The sequence below is a fragment of the Neltuma alba genome, unplaced genomic scaffold, assembly GCF_004799145.2.
Source record: "Neltuma alba isolate B1F8T4 unplaced genomic scaffold, ASM479914v2 tig00012521_pilon, whole genome shotgun sequence".
In the NCBI taxonomy this organism is placed as follows: Eukaryota; Viridiplantae; Streptophyta; class Magnoliopsida; order Fabales; family Fabaceae; genus Neltuma; species Neltuma alba.
Window position 1 is genome coordinate 14,022 of NW_021636988.1, and position 17,765 is coordinate 31,786.

The following is a 17,765-nucleotide window of genomic DNA, read 5'->3' on the forward strand; positions in this document are numbered from 1 at the left end:
CGGCATGCGCGACTCCTATTGAATTTGGCGTAGTGGGTTGGTTAAGAGACTGACTAATTGATGGTTCTTTGTTTATTGGGCCTACCGCCTCGCCTTCGCCATATGAATGTAGCATTATTGGGCTAGAGCCCATAGCCACGTGTGCTAAAAATCCAAACCGGTGACGATTTGCAGCATTATATGGAGGGAAAATGCCCTTTTTAGCCAAAAAAAAAAAGCTCTGTTTGAGACCCGTAGTTACCCCTTATTTCCAGGGGAAGGAATCTTTTTTCCTGCGTTAAAAGAAATAATCGAAGACTTTGTTAACACACATTCTATTTGCCTTCTCTTTTACTGGTAGAGATAGCCTCGGTAAAATCAGAATAATACTACCTCTAATTTTTAATATAAAAATTAGTTGACTAATTTGAATAAATTAAAAAAATTAGTTAAGTTAGTTATTTATAATAAATATGCGTTGTCTTTCTTAAAATGTTCATATTAATCAAATGTATTAACTAGAACTATCATTATTATAAGAACTATATTGAAAAAAATAGATAAATATAAGAGATAAAGTGAATTAGAATCTTATATTAAAATTAAAACAGAAGTTACTTACTCGAGTTAGTAGAATAAAAGGAGAGAAATCCTTGTAAACTACTGCTGTACATTTTTACATGAAATGAAAGTATTCCTTTCCATGATATTACGAACGACGTCAACGCTACGAAATTGATTTCTCGTCCAGATTAGATCTGACTTTCAGAATTGGTCGTAGAGGCTTAATGTCTTCCTGTTCTTCTTGTTGCTGCCGCTCCAGAGAATTCGACTTTTGGAAAGATTTGCTCCCATTCTTCTTCTTCTTCTTCTTACTGTCGGTAATCTCCTCCACGTTGTCATTAATGCTGACCGTCTTCTTCGGAGCTTCCCTTGGAGGTACCGTTTTCTCTTCTCCGTTCATGTTCATTCCTGCACCGTTCTTCTCTCGGGCCTTCTGCTCCTTTGTCTCTGGCTTGACCACTGCCTCGTCTTCTCTACAAGTCTGAACCTTGGCTGAGCCGAACTGTACGGGACGCCCTAAAGTCACCGTCTTCGATACTTGGGACATCAAGGATTTCACGATAAAATGATAGATCCTGTAACAGATGCCTAAAGATCGAACATGAGGTTCTCTCTGGTCCATCTGATCGCTTCAAATCAATCCGACGATAAATATGAGAATAATGGGATGATGGTATCTAAGGGGAAGGGAAAGACATATTATTGATAAATCTCTCCGTAGTGCTGAGATGTAGAATATAAAGCCTGCAAGTCAGTGGATAGTTGAATCTCTCCGCAAGAGATTCATTTCTTTTCTTGCAAGGAATGTTATATTAGTGGCCCCTAAATTTATCTTTATAAGCAGGGTATGCTAATCGTAAAGGCGGAGCGCAAGAATTCTCTTCTGCTTAGACCCAGGTAAATATGGATTGAGAGAAAGGACGACAGCACAAAACCGGCTTCAACTGACTTAATTCTGAACAGCTATTAAGGCAAACAAATCAATAATGACTAATCATTTATGATCATCAGTAATAGGCAGTTTCTTTTTATACTCAACCAACCTCAACGTTTCAATCGGATATCGTGGGATAATGAGGGTGTGGGGAGATAAAGAAATTTCAGGAATACTTATTATTTTAAATTATTTTGGATCTTTTCTAGTGATGTTATTTAAACTGTTGATAGGATTCAATTTATTTTAAATATTTGATGAGATTATAGGAGTCGAATAAGGAACCATCTCGTTGGCAATAGATATGTTACTATTTATCTGTTAAAATCAATCCCAAGATTTTAAGGATTATTTTTTTAACATTATTCAGTTATTTTTCTATAATTTCAGTCTATAAAATAAACCAGCTTCCTATCATGAAAGAGCGATATGTCATTTCTTTTTCTTTTTTTTTTTTTAAATCTCTTTTATAGTAAATCTTCAGCTAGTAAAGGAAAGTCTTTTGAATTACTTGCTTTTTTTTTTCTGTTCTTTATTAATTTATGAAGTTAAATTCTGATTTCATATTAAACTAAAATCAAAATATTTTTCTTCTTTCTTCCCCCGCCCCCCTATTTCTTTTATCCTTCTTTCTTTTATCCTTCCCTCTCAAAAGAATAAATTCACGCACGCATATGATAATGATATGAAACGGTAAACACACTCATATCTCATGCTCTCATCATGCTTATTGTACCCTTCTTCGTTGCGAGCAGAAATCGAATATAAACGGAAATGAATATGCACCAAATTACCGAGTATGGCCTTTCATAAACACCCAAGGATGCAAAACACCGGTGGTTTGGGTGAATTGGACGGGACTGAGCATCCATTTCGTCCAAGATTGTGAGTTCGGGATAATTGTGACCGTCACGCTGCCCCTTCGCCTATGTTGACTTCCCTTCAGCCTTCCTCTTGTTTCGAGGCTAAACGAATTCGTTTGCCGCAACTTTTCTTGTCTGACGTTAAATTCCAGTTCGCCGCGAGAGGATAATGGACATAAAAAGAATAATACTAACATTTTAAATCCACAGTAACTAGATTTTACTCAACGAACAAAATTGGGGTGTGGTTTACAGCTGTATTCGATTTTATTACTCGGTTTCAGTGACAAATCAACGTAATAGTACTCCCGTCTATAGTACAATTTGGCATCTTCCAAACAGAGCTATGCCGATATACGTCCACACAAGCGCCAGTATGCTCCAGAGTGAAATAGAGACTTCTCAAATACCCAGATATCACGGACAAGAACCTGGAAAACATAGAAAACAAGCAACTAATGCAAGGAAAAGGTAGCATCGGTCTGGAATAAAGAGAAACGGATCCAATTGGGAGAAGAAAAGCATGTTGCGCACAACTTCAATATAGCATGCAGTTCCTATTATCTTGCTGATTTCCTTTATAATAAAGGGGTATTCTTCAAATATAAGTCGCGACAATGGCACAGAGGGGATGAAAATCCGAAGAGTTCCCTTCCATCCAACAAATACGCAACTAAACAGAAGAATAAACACCACATTTTCCCTTTCTGATTTAAAACATTATCCTCATTGACAGAAATTAACAAGGGATGCAATAGCTGGTAACATCACAGGCAAGAAATTTAAAAAAAAAACCGAAATATTACCTCCTTGTCTTTGTCCCCGGCTACAACAGTGCCTTTTGAGTCATATGCTTCAAATTTCTACAAGGAATGTAACACAAGTTTCATTGGTTTGAGTACCAGAAATCTTACAAGTTGTGAAATCAAGTGGTTTCTGGATTCTAAAATATAATCAAGGTTTGAGTGTGAGCGTAAAGCATACATGCTTAGCCAAAAACTCAAGAGTAAGCTGAATGAACAATTTATTGAGGTCATTTCGATCAACACCAATCTGCAAGTGATAACAAGTGCAAAAGTCATTAAATAGGAGAGGGAAAAAGGACTTTAGGACTCTATCAAGATAAGGGTGCAATTTAACATCATATATAATCCACTCATCTGCAGTGAAACATCCTATTCTCTAGTTGCATTATAAACACATGGAAGAAAAAGCTGCCATACAGGTGGTGGTAGTAGAAGAAGAAGAATAGAAAAGTAAAGAAAAAGGAGCTCTAACCAGACGAGCACGTAAAGTTCGGACTTTAACAACTGGTTCGACCAATTCCCAATACACCTTGCTCCATACAGTTTCTCTTTGTTTAATTTCATTCTTAAGTGCCTGTTGATGAGAAAATCAAATATAAAATCTCACGAGTCAAAGTACATTCTCTTTAGAAATTATGTGACATAAAAGAATCCATCATTGAAAGAAAAAAAATCACAATAGGATTGCAGTCAAATGGCAGCTGACAGGAACTGCAGCTTACAGAAAACATGTTCTCAGTAACCGCTTTCCTTAATGAATTTTTGTCTCCATTAGCCATTAGTGTGTTTATCTGAGGACAAAAATGAAAATATCAGCATCGAGCCAGATAAAAGAAAACATAGAAATAACCAAGAGAAAGGTCAGAATCTATGTAAAGATGCGTGCTACAAGGCAAAAGAAGGAAACTATTATGAGCTCATGATAATCAATGCACTTTGTTCAGTTTCCTGGTCTTTCTCTTCAATAACATCCCTTCCATATAAATATATTATACAATCTTTTCATGGTTTTTATTGCATAAGTTACGTACACGAAATGAATAGAAGATTATAATTAAATGGCACTGTGCCTCCAAAAATTGTAATAATCGGTAAGACTTAAGAACATAATGGCAACTAACCTCCCTGTACATGGTGACGGCCTCATTGTAAAATTGCCTTTTTGAGTATCCAGTTTTTCTCAACTTGGCTATAGCATAAGCACTTTTGAGCTGCAGAAGAAAAGAAAGAAATTTTATTCAACCTTTAAAGTAAATTCAGTCTGCATTGAAAGAAGTAAAAAATGACCTACGGCTCAATGTCTTCAAAGGTAACTTCAGTACTTTATCAAAAAGGAAAAAGAAGAAAGCAATAATCAGACATATTTCTTTGAAATCAAAGCAAAACTGAAGGAATTTGAATAAAAACTCGGATTGAGGGACATATTTATGGCATTAAGCTAACATCTGTAAAAGTAAGAAACAAAAGCTTGGAAATTTTAGATAGTTGACATGCAACAGCACCTCCAAAATTATATCATCTTTGGTTCTTCTCCAACCACTTCTTGTGAACCATCTGATACATGAAATGTCAAAAGTGTAAATGCTACGTAATAGTAATACTAAGGGAAATAAACAGTGCAAACTAAACTAGTGTAGGGAGTCATCATCATGGGGTGAAAGAAAACTAATTTCTCGTTAAGCTGATAAGATTGATGATGTTAGATGCTGACTAAAGAGTGGGGGAAAAAATTGCTATCCTGAAATTTAATTGCAACGAACAAAACTTCTTCAGTAATAAATGCTTCATGTAAGCTTTGACAACAGCTAATTCAAGGGAAATCCAATTAAAAAAATTTGAACAAATGAGGCTTAACCTCTGCCAAAATGAGATTGGTTCGCGAGGTGCATATGGTTCATAGACAAATCCAGGACTGGACATGGAAACTTTAACTGCTCCCTGCATCAAAGATATATATTACCCAACCATCAAAATTATTATGTAATTTGAAAGGGATTAAAGGCAGCTACAACAGATCTTTCGTTATTCATTAAAAATACTGGGACCATGAAACAATTATACGCACAGCAGATAATTTCCAAGTGTTGGATAAAAGAACTGCATAAACTTCATATAATCCCATGCCAAGTTTATTTTAGAGAAGGTACATACAGCGTAAGTGCCAACATAAGGTATATCAAGGTCAAAGTCGTTAGAAAGCTTCCTATGCAACTTGCCAAATTAAATGATCATTTGCCACACATAGTATCAAAAGTGTCAAGAATGAATTACCGCTCAGTCAACTTTCTTGGTATGTCTCAATAATGAATCATATGCCGCATTTCTTACGTTCATGTTTCATATGATCTCCCAGAATCTAAGAAAACATTTCGTACATGGAATCAAGTTTTGCAGAATTGGAATGGGAGTGTAGCATACATAGTTCAATTTGTGATTGTGGTGGGGAGCAAATGGGGATAATAACACTAGCTGCATTCTGCAATCATAGGCAAGATGCGATTCCGTAGAGGAAATATTTGGGCAGTCTCACTTATTCGGGGCTAATAAGTCCTTTGTTGACTACAGAACAAGATGGGAACAAGGCACAACCACCCTCCATTACATGCATAGAAATAACTATACATATGTGCATATAAAATTAAAAATGATAAGGATGCATATATATTCAGTCCCCATTAGTGGAGGCAGGATATAATCCCCATTCCACCGAACTAAATTTACTCTAAGAGCTAAGATGAGTAGTGACTTAAAGCGAACAGAAGGATCAGTGGACTCCCAAGTGAAAAGTTCCCAATTCCTTCATAACGGAGCTTCCAGCTCACTTTTAGCATTCCCACAAAGTAAATCAATCCAATAATTTTAAGTGGTCTATAAATACAAAAAAAAAAAAAAAGCACAAAATGCTTCTTCATTATGAAAAGAAGATGAACAGTGATAAGATATCACACCATTTTTCGTGCTTGTGCAGGGGCATTAGCTTGGGTAGTTGCCAACCTCCTCTCATTCCTAAAGATGGTCAACTCAGCAACCTAAGAAAGTAACTACAAAATTAGGAAGCCCCTGGTTTTTTTCCCCCTTTTAATGTGATCTGGAACTGGAATAGACAGTGACTTTGGTGTGTTACCATGGCAGACCGGACTGTCAAAGTTTTACCACTAGTCCGGGGAAAGGCGTTATGGCCATTGTACAAGTTAGAAGAGAAGCTCTTGAGGCTGAAACTAAATTTAAGACCTGATCAAGCAGAAATACTCGAATGTTGAAAAATCTGAAGGCATTAGAGCTACAGAAAAGCATAAAATTAAAATCAGACAGCAAGTTTTCGATGAATTGAGGTGGAAAGCAACCACCGTAAAATTCTTTCAAAACAGATTACCATTTGATACACCACTGGCATGGTTGCTGTAGCTTCGAATCCTGGAGTTCAAAGATATACTGCCATCTTAGTGAGTAAAATTTTCAGAATGTTATTCAATCTAAGAGTACAGTGTGCAAGCTTCGGTTCGGTAGTTAACTAAGCATAAAAGTAAGTCCAACACCAGTTGCAAACAAAGTTGAAGAGAATATAGATTCAAATACATGAAAAGCTTCATCATTCGACATTTTAACAGGAATCAATCACCAGAAAGGCAAGAATTGTTACTCACGGGTAAGAAGATTCTCGAAGTCCAGATACATGATGCAGCACGCGAATCAACTGTAAGCTTCTTAAGGCCATCTTCAACTGAGAAACAATGAGCTGTTCTAAAGCCCCTTCTCAGATCACGAATTCGTCCGAGTTTCTTGTTTATGGAAGGTTTTTGGAGGGTTTAAAGTCGGGGGCGGCTCCGGCGGAAATCTGGATCGTCTATTAAAATTCGACGGCATAGATTTAATTTGGTTTTATTTTTAAGCTGTAATTTTCTTTAGTTTTTAAACCAGAAACCGATGTTCTTTAAGAACACATGCCATGTGGTGGTCAGTTAAAAAATTAAGAAATAAATAACATATATTGCATTCTTTTTTTTTTTTTACCAGCAATTTTTTTTTTTGCCAGCTTTACCAGCAATATTTGCATGCATTCAGACAAGGTAAATCTTATTTAAAAAATGAGCAAGTAATACGTGTCATATGATTAATGTTAAAGATAAGGCCCTGTTTGGATAGCAGGCCAAACCATGGTTTAGAGACCCAATCCATGATTTGGGGAAAAAAAACCCAAACAGGCACAAATTATCTGAAACCATGGTTTTGAAACCCAAAACCATGATTTTGAGAAAAGTGAATCCATTCTGCTTCTGGCTCAAATTGGAAAGTATGATTGTGCCTATTAGAATAAATCTCAATAATAATATGACTTTAACACCCCTTAATTAATTTTTTATAAACATATTTAATCTTATATCTTATAAATAAATATACACATATTAATTAATTATTAATTATGTTATCTTATGTATTATTAATTATATTGGTAAAAAAATATATTATTAACAATTTTATTCCTTCAAATTAAAATATATCATACAATCTATGTTTTATGTAATTATCATATTAACTTATGCTTTTTTTTAATAATTTGTACATATAAAAAGTATTTTTGATAACAACTATCCAAACACTCTCACTTTTTATAATCACTTTTTCACAAAATCTATTTTTTCTAGAATCTATTCTCCAGAAGTTATTCTTCAAACCATAGTTTGATTTCATCCAAACACACGATAAACCTGATATTTTACACACCGCTGATAACTCACAAACTTGGCTCTCGAGTCTCAAAACACAAACTTAACTTGTCCCTCCATAAACATTTAAATTTTATAAACAGATTTTTTTATAAAAGAAAATTTTATCAAACAAACAGAATTTAATTTGGAGTGAACTCAAATAAGAATGAAAAAGTTTTCAATTTTGGAAATTTCCTCCCGCCATTTCTATAATTTTTTTCTCAACATTTGAACTTATATTTTTTTCCTTATAAAAGTAAGACTGTTTATAATCTATTTTCACGGTTTGTTCATGATAGTGGGATTAGGAAGTAATCTCCATTAGGCTGTTTAAGTGCGTTAGAAGATAATGAAAGTCTTTATTATTTATAGGCACTCTTTCTACTGTCACGATCAAAAAGAATTGGAAGAAAAAACTGGGTATAAAGATCCTCTGTGCTTTCGACAAATCCTGATCATTAACCTGTATGAAGAAATTATATGGATATTAAAATATCCTATATTTCAAGTGGGGCATCGTGAATATTTTACTCATCAGACAATGAAAAATGTAATAGTGAGAGGAGTTTTATTAAAAAAATTCAAGGAAGTTTATTCTGAATTTTGAAACATCACGAAGCTTTATGTGTGTGTGTATTTTGACAAAAGAACATTTTTATTAATAAAGGAAAAAAATACAAAGAATTCAGAGAAACAAAAGAAACCTAACAATTTTTTTTATAAGGCTTCAGTTTTCCTTTATTTTATTTTCTATTTTTGGTTTTTTTAAATTTTTTATTAACATTTTTATACAACTTTTTAAATAACACACAACATCCAAGAAAATAATCTTATCACCCCGACTTAGTGACCTTGTCCTTAGAGGCCCATAAAATCTACAGCTGGGCTCGTCCTCGGTCCAATTCCATCCAATTCAAAATTTTCTCTTGCCTCCGGTCTTCGGAGATGAGGTTGCCGGTCAAAAAGGGGGAAAAGATCAAAGAAGATTCGAACTCTTCGAATGACATGACAGTGTCTTTTATATTTTTTTCTCCTATTTTTAATATAAAAATTTGTTAACTAATTTATAAGAAATATTTGTTATTTTTTTAAAATATTATTAATTAGAATAATCATCGTTATAAAAATTATCTTTAAAAAATAAATAAATATAAAATCAAAATTAATCCCCGAAAACAGGTAGTGTAATTTAGTTCCCGCCTCGAAGCCCGGGCATGAGCTTTCTGAGGAATCAGACACTCGAAGCCAGTGGAAAATCGACGGAGATCGCTGTGAATAAATACACGCTTCGTATTTTATTCGAGATATCGCATAACCATTCACCACCGGGTTCAAACGAAGAATCAAGAATTGCAGTGAGAACACTATTTACGGCGAAGCAAAATGTCAAATATTATTGTTTGTGCCCGCTTCAGGCCTTTGTCTTCGAAGGAGAACCGAATTGACGATAGTTCTGTCTGCATTCGAAGTGTAGACACCGAAACTTTTGTTTTCAAGGTTTTAATCTGCCAGACCAAGCATTTCGTCGCCTTATTTCCATTATGACTATGAAATTGATCGTTCAAATATTGAGTGCATTGCCTTCTGGATTTGAAATGATTTTGATCAGGATGAGAAGGAAGAGGATTTCACGTTTAGCTTTGATAGAGTGTTCTATGAGAAATCCGAACAGGCTGAAGTCTACGAATTCCTAGCTCTTCCCATAGTTCGAGGTACACATGTTTTCCATCTAGATACTGACGCTTTCTTAATTTCAGTTCCTTTCCATAAATTAGATATCAGAAACTCATCTCGGCCAAACACGGCATCAACTTTTTGAGCCTTTCTGAGCCTTCGACACAGAAACCTTTGAATCTCTTGCCACCAATTCTTTAATCTTGATAACTAAATCAACATAAGGATGGTTCTGGCTTCAAACGTTTAACGCGCCTACAGAATCATTGTACAACGCTACTTCCTTTGGTCCCTCGTTCCAGCAGATCTCTAATCCCAAAAAAATAGCCCAAACATCAACTTCAGTTGCATAGAATTTTACAGCTGAATGGTTCTTTAAAATAGAGTTAGATAGAATGGCAATGGCACGTACCTTAGCTATAGCCTTGCAGAGATTGGATTTTCTACGCTCACAAAAATTTGAATGTAAATAAAAGTGAATAAAGAGGGTATATTATATGAAAGTGATAAAGAAAAAGGGTGGATAAATTAAATATGATGATGATATGTAAATCCTCTGTATATGGCCACATTTTCTTGTATTTTTTTCTCTTTCGAATACACGGATAAATAGATTAAAAAAATAGAAAGAGATCCAATCTGATAGTTTTACCTATTTGTGTTGCTATTTTTTCCCGAGGATATAATGCGTTTGACTTTACATGTTCTCCATCAACGAAGCAGATGCCGCTAATGCTATTAACGGGACAATTATCACTTATGGTCAGGTAAGATGTCATTACTCGGCTAATATTTTTCAGTACTTACTGATCTCCTAGTATCACAAACAATTACCAATTCTGCTTGTGAGACACGCATGCAGTAACATCTTTTTAGTTCTTCCATACTAGAATGAGATCCTGTCAAAACTGGTGAGAAAAGATATGTTGCATCACAAGGCGAGAAAACACGCAAAATTTTAATTGCGATTGAACTTTTGTTGTATTCCTATCAACTATACGAAGAGTTCAAGATATTCCACAAAATCTCAGTAGGAATGAAATTTTTATGTTTAACCGTTGGCATAAAAGGTCATCTCTGGCTTTCCATCAGGAAGGACTCTGCTATTTTTGGCTGAGTGTTTTTCTTATTCTATCTGCTCAATTTATGAATGCGGTTTCTGAATTAACTTTAATCGGGAATTTGTTTTCTGCAATCAACGGCAGACTGGGGCCGGGAAGACATATAGCATGGAGGTGAAGTATTTTCACTTCAGTTGTCCTCATAATGATTTTATAGAACATAAAAGGCAGCAACACCAAGTTAGTATGACTTTCTGAAGCAGGGACCTGGTATATTAGAATGCGACGAACCGAAGAAGGGGCTGCTTCCCAGAGTTGTGTTTGGACTTTTTGATACCCTAAATCGTTCAGACGAAGAAGACATAAAGTATTCAATTAAGCTGTCAATGGTACCAAGGCACTTACCAATTAACTCCAGTATCTGCAGTAAATGAAGTAACATTTGTTTAAATTTGGTAATTTTTCTGATTTTTTTGGGGGCTTGTCCAGGCTGAAATCTACATGGAGAAAGTAAGGTAAGCATCGTGAAAGCAATTATTTTTCTTATGGCCATCGTGCATGCCGGTGGCATCTGAATGGAAATCTACATGGAGAAAGTAAGGTAAGCATCGTAATAGCCGACCTTTTTAGCTGTAGAATAACTCTTTCTGCTCTTACGTAGGGACCTATTCAATTTATCAAATGACAATATACAGATTAAGGAGAGCAAAACACAAGGAATAATATTACCTGGGGTAGCAGAGGTGAGCAATTCTAGTGGGAATTCTGTATACGCTATTTCGCTCTCTCTCTTTTTTATCTGGTTCAAAAGCTATTTTCCTTTCTACAGTTAGATATATGTCCTGGCTGGCTAGCTCTTAATAAATGAGATTATGAGACGTAAATATGACATGTTCTGTTGGCACAGTGATATGTAGCTAAATTAAATTCTGACAAAATGAGATAAATCAGGAAAAATAAATTGAAGTCATTAGTTCTTTTTAATAAGAAATATTGTTATTTTTCAGACACAAACTTCAGAAGGGAATTTTATTGTTAATTATCATCCGCTGACAGTCTTTGTTGTGGTTACGTCTTAGATTGCATACTGTTCTCTCTCAATTTTTTCACGAGAACAAGAACCCGCTTCATTTTAAATAAGATTAGACCCATTTATTATATCAAACCTGAAACAATTCATTCCGTACATAGTTTATGAACATGTCTTGCTATAAGTTTTACATGATACATTTGATTAAAGTAAGACAAATATTCATTTTATTACAATTGAGAAAACCTTGATAGCATATAATGCTAACAATAGTGGTCATTTTCCGCACTTCAGAAAACTGTACAGAATCCTGCCGAGGCATTACAAAGCCTATCGGTAAGCAAAGAACAGTTTTAGAAGCCATTACAGTTTGATACAAAGTACTTTAGCCTCTAATTCTGATCTTAAATATGCAGAGGGGAATAGCTAACCGAGCAGTGGGAGAGACCCGTATCCTCCTTTTATTTTTTCCTCAACCGTTTTTGTTCTACGATCAAGCAATACATAGGGGAATATTACCTGCGTTCTCCAACCATCCTAAGCTTGAAAACCATAGAAATGAACATGGCTAGCAGCAGAAGCCATTGTGTTTATATATTCACAATCCTGCTGGAATATACCAAACATAAAAGATCGAAGTCTGGAAAAGTCATTCTTGTAGACTTGGCGGGGTCTGAAAAAGTGGAGAAAACAGGAGCTGAGGGCAGAGTTCTAGAAGAAGCTAAGTCCATAAATAAATCCCTTTCTGCACTTGGGAATGTCATAAATGCTCTCACTTGTGGTTTACCGGGAAAAGCAAACCACGTCCCTTATCGTGATTCCAAGCTCACTCGAATTCTTCAGGATGCACTTGTTAGTTCCTCCCCCTCGGCTTGATCAGATCGTAACCCCTTTTTTTTAATATAACCAGAGATATGTTGTTACTTGTTCACAGGGAGGGAATTCTAGGACCGCATTACTCTGTTGTTGCTCCCCAAGTTCCCTAAATGCATCCGAGACCCTTTCCACTCTTCGATTTGGTGCAAGGTATGCTATCCATGAATGTATATAAGCACGGTCCCACGTGATTGAAAATATAGATATTCACAGGGTTGGATGGAATAACACAACTAACTTGCTTAGCAGTCAACAAAGTCTAATTGATAACATGGGCAGCAACTCTAAATGTAAAAAGTGAGATCGACTTTAAGTAGTTTTTTCAGATCAAGGGAAGATATTTGCAAGTTAGGGAGGGGAGATTCTACTAATGATCCTTATCTCATTGTGGGACTTGGTGTTGGGAGCAGGGCGAAACATGTAAAAACCTCCCCGCGTGTCGATTGCAATGAAGAAAAATGCATCAAAGATTACTGTGCCTCCCGTCCACTCGCTGATGAGGCGTGCGCTAGAATTCTGAGCAAGGTGAGAATACTGTAACCGATTTCCTTGTACCTCATTGTGATCTGAGTTCGTAAATCTCTGTTGATACAGTTAAGGGAAAGAATGAATGTTGATGATGTGAAGTTACTAGAGGAATTATTCATACTAGAGGGCATTGTATTTGATCCTCAATCAGTTGAAGAACTGGAGTCAGATTATGAAGATCTTACTCTACAGACTATTTCCTCACTGCAAGCAGCCTTGGAACAATTTATCTCTACCATTGTCGAGGTAAAAGGAGAAAAGTGCCAAAAGCTGTCTCTTTTTCGAAAAGAATTTCTCTGATCATTGCAGTCCATTGACCTTAGTGTCCTTTAATTTCCTAGAAACCCCAGTGCAAAGCCCGGGCTTTTACGAAAATTCACAAGACTCGAAACTCACAAATAGCTAAGCAATACTATTGATACTAATAATTAGTTGGCTAATTTGAATAAGTTAAAAAAATTAGTTAGAATTATCATGTGATGAAATTTTTAACATGTGCAACTAGTGAAAAGATTATCTTGAAAAAAATAGATAAATATGAAAGACAAAGTAGACTAAAATTTTGTATTTAGAACTAGATTGAAAATCAAACTAACTCAGATAACATAAGGTAATATAATCCCATCCAAATTGAACCTCAAGGGGATACGAAGGGATCGTAATTCTATGCTAAAATGAGATTTTATGCGTATACAAGTATGACTTGCATTTGTTGCTCACTTAACTGTTGATTTTGAAATTTTACAGCTCAGAAAGGAAAATAGCATTCTCAAGGCGAAACTTGACGCTGCCACCAACTCTGATGCCTGCAAGGAAGTGAAAAATTCTGTTTTTACAAATATGATTTCGGGCACCCTGGCCTTTTTCAGTAGCCGATCGGTTCACGCTGCCCCCTCCAGTTGCTGACATTAATTCATACTTTTTTAAAGCTTGAATGAATCATTTTCGTTGTTAGTTGGCTAGACAGGGAAAGTGAAATCCTTGACGCGCGAAAGAGTTGCAATGCTTGGTACTTAATGACTGTTTCTGTGCCCAACAAGAGTTGTCTAATGCCCGATGGCCATCCGCCCGTCCAATTCCTGAAGCGGACTCAATTACGCGCTTGGTTCCATGTGAAAAATTTGATCCGGGATGGTCAGGCCCATTAAATTACGGCATAGCGTAAGTATGATTGCTATTTTATTTTTTTCATATAAATGGTTTGGTTGTCCTCTGAATATCTTTAGTTCTTTACCGATAGAATCATGATGATTTCTTGATCCGTCGTTCGTCACAACGACGCTGCTTTAACCACTTAGTTCAGTAGTTTTACCGTTTGCCAGAAGCCCAAAACAAACTCTGGAAAAAAAAAAAACCTCATTCATTTCATTGTAAGGGGCCGGAAATTTGGACTTTCACTCATTTGAAATACTATCTCCAGTGCTTAATATAAAGGCTAGTTGATTAATTTGAATAAATTAAAAAAATTTGTTGAGTTAATTATTTGTAATAATTAAATGTTGTCTTTTTTAGAATATTCTTGCTAATCATATGTATTAATTATAATTACCATTTGATTGAATATTTAACATGTATAACTACTACAAAAACTGATTTGAAAGAAATAGATAAATATGAAAGACAAAATAGATTGAAGTCTTATATTTAAAATCAAAATAAAAGTCAAATAAGGTCTAATATTAAAGGTTGGAGATAGTAACTTAAATAGTTTTTTAATTGTAGGTAAGCATGTAAGAGTAATTTTGTCTCAACATAAAATGTACTTATAGGTGATTTTATGAAAAAAAAACCTGTTTAAAATAGTTTATAAATAGTTTTTTAACTGTAAAAAGTTTTGTCTTTAACTTATATGAAACGTGTTTATATAAATGGTGTCAAACAAGTACTCCCTCCGTTCCTTATTATAAGAGACAAATAACCGAAGTACGTTGATCAAAAAAACAGTTAAAATTAGTTAAGAACAATTAATGTGCAAAAAGTATAATTTTTTTTCCAAAAATGCCCTCATTAATAAGGAGAGAGAGCATGAGAGAGAACAATTAAATTATTAAAAGAAAGAGAAGTGGGAGGGAGAGAGAGTGAGAGTTGGAGATAATAAATATGGGTAAAATAGTAAATCAACACAAAAAAGTAGAGACAACTTGTAAGTGTCTCTTATATATAGGAACATGCCATAAGCATCAAATGTCTCTTATAATAAGGAACGGAGGGAGTACTAAATAATGAAAACAAGCATTTAATTTTTTTGTTTTTGTTTTTTTGTCTTTCCACCCTCTTGTGCGTGGCGTGGATAAGCTGAATTGGATTTTTCACGATTAGTCAAAATACAAGGAATAATAATAATAAGGAACTATACGAAAAGCCATCTTTTGTTAGCTCCGGGTTGGGATGTGGATAGATGTTCCGATTTAAATGCTTGTCATGCTCTGGACTGTTGTCCATTAAAAGTGGATTCGCATGCACGATCGTATCACTTAAACGGAGTGTAAACGGTGAAATGCATGCTTGAACCTTGAGCATTTTGCTAATGACCCATGCCCTCCACCACTGGACACACTGCATATTCTGGAAGTTGAAATAATTCATACTTGCCGTTACAGGTCAAAGGTATGATATTATTCTGAAGCTTTCTCACGCTCAATCGTAAGATAACCATCGTTACAAATGCAGATTATACGTTTGATTTTGGAAGAGTAACAATCTGAGAGACATCTAATGTACATAACCATTTTCTTATTTTTTGGATACATAGGCATAGTATTGTGCCATGGGAACAACGAAGGCAATGACTAACAAGCCTCCAACCACAAGAGAGAATTGTCCACGTTTCTCTTCCGTCTCTTCCCTGGATTTGAAGTTAGACTCTCGTTTGTTGTCTTTGAATGTCGGCCCACCAGGATCTGGAAGCCCATCAATGGCCGCAACTAGCCGTTTGGCCGTACTATAAATAGCTTCATTGTACTTCTCATCCGTGGCCAACACTGCATATATAAACTAGACATGTTGATCAGGTTGCTGTATGTTAAAACAAAATCAAGATTGACGATCTTTTATACCAACAGTGACGAATTATTATGAAATTTCCACGGAAAAGAATAGTCTGTGCAATTCCAACAGCAGGAGTCAACTATTCATGATGTCCATTCAAATTGACCGTTTTAAATCTTTGGGAAACTTGGTAAAATGAATGGGGATGCATAATATAGGCAGAAACGTGGAGATGCAAACTCTTAAAGCTGATTAGAAAACCTTGTAAGTACAAACATCCAACAGTCACCCTTCTCATTAAACTGAAGTCAAGATAATGCGAGTCTTCTTACGTCAGCTCTAAAAGGGTCTTTCAATCAAAATCTGCCACCACCTTTTTATCGAGCACATAGCATGTCATAAATATTATATAGTCTGGATTCATTACTTTATCTTTCAAACCACAAACTGGATCCCAAAACATACAGCAACAGGTAGATATGGTTATGAATAATTACATATCGAAGTTCATTGCTCAAACTTCATCTGGAAATGACAATCGTCACCCCAAGTTTGCCATCTATTTATCTGGAAACTTTATCAGCACTAATTGATGACAGTGTTTGCATAGTGAACAATAAAAAGTGAGAGGTAAGAAGTACCGGGAAGGTTCTCGGATACGGTGGCATCAAGGACCTTTTCTCCTACAGCTTGGACAAATGCTGGGCCGCCTGTGACCGCTCCTTCTTTCTGACTAGTCACAAGAACCACAATACCCTTATTGTTTCCTTCTTCTACAGTGGGATACCAACGCTCCAAAACTTGGTCAGCATACTCAAAAGCATCAGCTTTGCTCTGTAACCACCTCACAATTCCAAAAACATCTATCATTCCGTTTATCAGCAGTTCAGTTGACATATAAAGGCAGGGTAAACCCAACTGTGGAAAAGCCTTACAAATTTAGTTCCCAAATTTTTATGTCAATTCATCTTTACTTTCCAAACAAGCTTGTTCTGGAAGTTAATAAATGGTTACAAAATTAGTCTTTTTCACCACTCGTATATCAACTAATAAAAAATTATAAAACTACACACCACATTTTGACAGGAATCGCTTGTCTTACACACTCCTATGACTATGGAAGCATGGGAAAGTAAGAGTGTCAGGATAACAGAGATTGGGTTTAAAAGTCGCACAACTAACCGTAAGCTTTCGAACAGTGATAAAATTGATGTGAAAATTCTTCCTGGATTCCAAATCCGACATCAACTGCTTCAAATCCGACCTTGTCACTCGACTAAGCACTCCTGCATCGTCAAAGATGTACGACTCTTTAGGTGGCCCCTCGTTGAGCACATCGAATTCAGATGCCAGCGCATTGTCAGTGTGCAATAGTGGGCTAAAGTTGAGTGCCAAGGAAATAGCCAAAGCTGCCAGTCCCTGCTGAGCCTGGGTCAACCAGCTGGTGCATTTAGGCAAAGATAGTTTGAGAGATGATGGTTGATGCTTTTTGTGACTGGAAGTATAGGGCTTGATGCAGAAGAGAGAATTCGACTTGTTGGGCGGAATAGAGGGAGAAGACGAAAGGATTTTGGAGGATGAAGCTTTGAATTTCGAGGGAGAGAGCGAGTGAGGTGAAAAAATGGTTGCCATGAGGGAGATTAGCAGATCAGAGAGGCAGATTGAGGGAGAAGAAAGGATTCATCAACGGAAAGTTGATGCTCTCTTGCCTACCACATCTTTCTCAGTACTCTGTATGCTTCAGATTTTTGGTGGC

At 35.9% G+C, this 17,765-nt stretch overlaps 3 protein-coding genes across 6 annotated transcripts; 1 reads left to right on the plus strand and 2 right to left on the minus strand.

Annotated features, from left to right (window-relative positions):
- Positions 1-2,536: 2,536 nt before the first annotated feature.
- Positions 2,537-6,912, minus strand: LOC114728129 (39S ribosomal protein L45, mitochondrial-like). Of its 3 annotated transcripts, none has more exons than XM_028914977.1 (12): positions 6,791-6,912; positions 6,520-6,560; positions 6,271-6,377; positions 6,095-6,175; positions 5,002-5,084; positions 4,649-4,700; positions 4,268-4,357; positions 3,869-3,937; positions 3,619-3,720; positions 3,325-3,393; positions 3,147-3,203; positions 2,537-2,771 (listed from the first exon to the last, which is right to left on the minus strand). In XM_028914977.1, the coding sequence occupies exons 1-12, from the start codon at positions 6,859-6,861 to the stop codon at positions 2,685-2,687; spliced, it is 909 nt and encodes a 302-aa protein (XP_028770810.1). In that variant the 5' UTR covers positions 6,862-6,912; the 3' UTR covers positions 2,537-2,684. The 3 variants fall into 3 exon arrangements, with proteins under 3 accessions (XP_028770810.1, XP_028770809.1, XP_028770811.1); XM_028914976.1 differs by having other exon boundaries at positions 6,520-6,578; positions 6,791-6,897; XM_028914978.1 differs by lacking the exon at positions 6,520-6,560 and having other exon boundaries at positions 6,791-6,897.
- Positions 6,913-9,186: 2,274 nt separating this feature from the next.
- LOC114728128 (kinesin-like protein KIN-1) lies at positions 9,187-14,026 on the plus strand. 2 transcript variants are annotated; one of them, XM_028914974.1, is made up of 14 exons: positions 9,187-9,349; positions 9,462-9,564; positions 10,250-10,293; positions 10,732-10,761; positions 10,851-10,976; positions 11,077-11,102; positions 11,249-11,330; positions 11,912-11,953; positions 12,034-12,067; positions 12,174-12,469; positions 12,552-12,643; positions 12,904-13,018; positions 13,088-13,267; positions 13,769-14,026. In XM_028914974.1, the coding sequence occupies exons 1-14, from the start codon at positions 9,236-9,238 to the stop codon at positions 13,925-13,927; spliced, it is 1,443 nt and encodes a 480-aa protein (XP_028770807.1). In that variant the 5' UTR covers positions 9,187-9,235; the 3' UTR covers positions 13,928-14,026. The 2 variants fall into 2 exon arrangements, with proteins under 2 accessions (XP_028770807.1, XP_028770808.1); XM_028914975.1 differs by lacking the exon at positions 13,769-14,026 and having other exon boundaries at positions 13,128-13,235.
- A 1,583-nt stretch (positions 14,027-15,609) lies between these two features.
- On the minus strand, positions 15,610-17,705 carry LOC114728130 (UPF0603 protein At1g54780, chloroplastic). The gene is made up of 3 exons (XM_028914979.1): positions 17,192-17,705; positions 16,651-16,843; positions 15,610-16,002 (listed from the first exon to the last, which is right to left on the minus strand). Exons 1-3 carry the CDS (start codon positions 17,639-17,641, stop codon positions 15,755-15,757), a joined length of 891 nt encoding a protein of 296 aa, XP_028770812.1. The 5' UTR covers positions 17,642-17,705; the 3' UTR covers positions 15,610-15,754.
- Between the last annotated feature and the right edge of the window lie 60 nt (positions 17,706-17,765).

Excerpts from the sequence above, each read along its gene's own strand:
- LOC114728129 (XM_028914976.1), bottom strand. The coding sequence starts at position 6,861 with ATGGCCTTAAGAAGCTTACAGTTGATTCGCGTGCTGCATCATGTATCT. Across the intron at positions 3,721-3,868 it reads TTACTGAGAACATGTTTTCT|GCACTTAAGAATGAAATTAA; the intron begins GTAAGCTGCAGT and ends TCTCATCAACAG. Across the intron at positions 2,772-3,146 it reads CCGGGGACAAAGACAAGGAG|GTTCTTGTCCGTGATATCTG; the intron begins GTAATATTTCGG and ends TATGTTTTCCAG.
- LOC114728128 (XM_028914974.1), top strand. The coding sequence starts at position 9,236 with ATGTCAAATATTATTGTTTGTGCCCGCTTCAGGCCTTTGTCTTCGAAG. Across the intron at positions 10,977-11,076 it reads ATTCAATTAAGCTGTCAATG|GCTGAAATCTACATGGAGAA; the intron begins GTACCAAGGCAC and ends GGGCTTGTCCAG. Across the intron at positions 13,019-13,087 it reads GCGCTAGAATTCTGAGCAAG|TTAAGGGAAAGAATGAATGT; the intron begins GTGAGAATACTG and ends CTGTTGATACAG.
- LOC114728130 (XM_028914979.1), bottom strand. The coding sequence starts at position 17,641 with ATGGCAACCATTTTTTCACCTCACTCGCTCTCTCCCTCGAAATTCAAA. Across the intron at positions 16,844-17,191 it reads TCACTGTTCGAAAGCTTACG|AGCAAAGCTGATGCTTTTGA; the intron begins GTTAGTTGTGCG and ends AGGTGGTTACAG. Across the intron at positions 16,003-16,650 it reads CGTATCCGAGAACCTTCCCG|TGTTGGCCACGGATGAGAAG; the intron begins GTACTTCTTACC and ends TTATATATGCAG.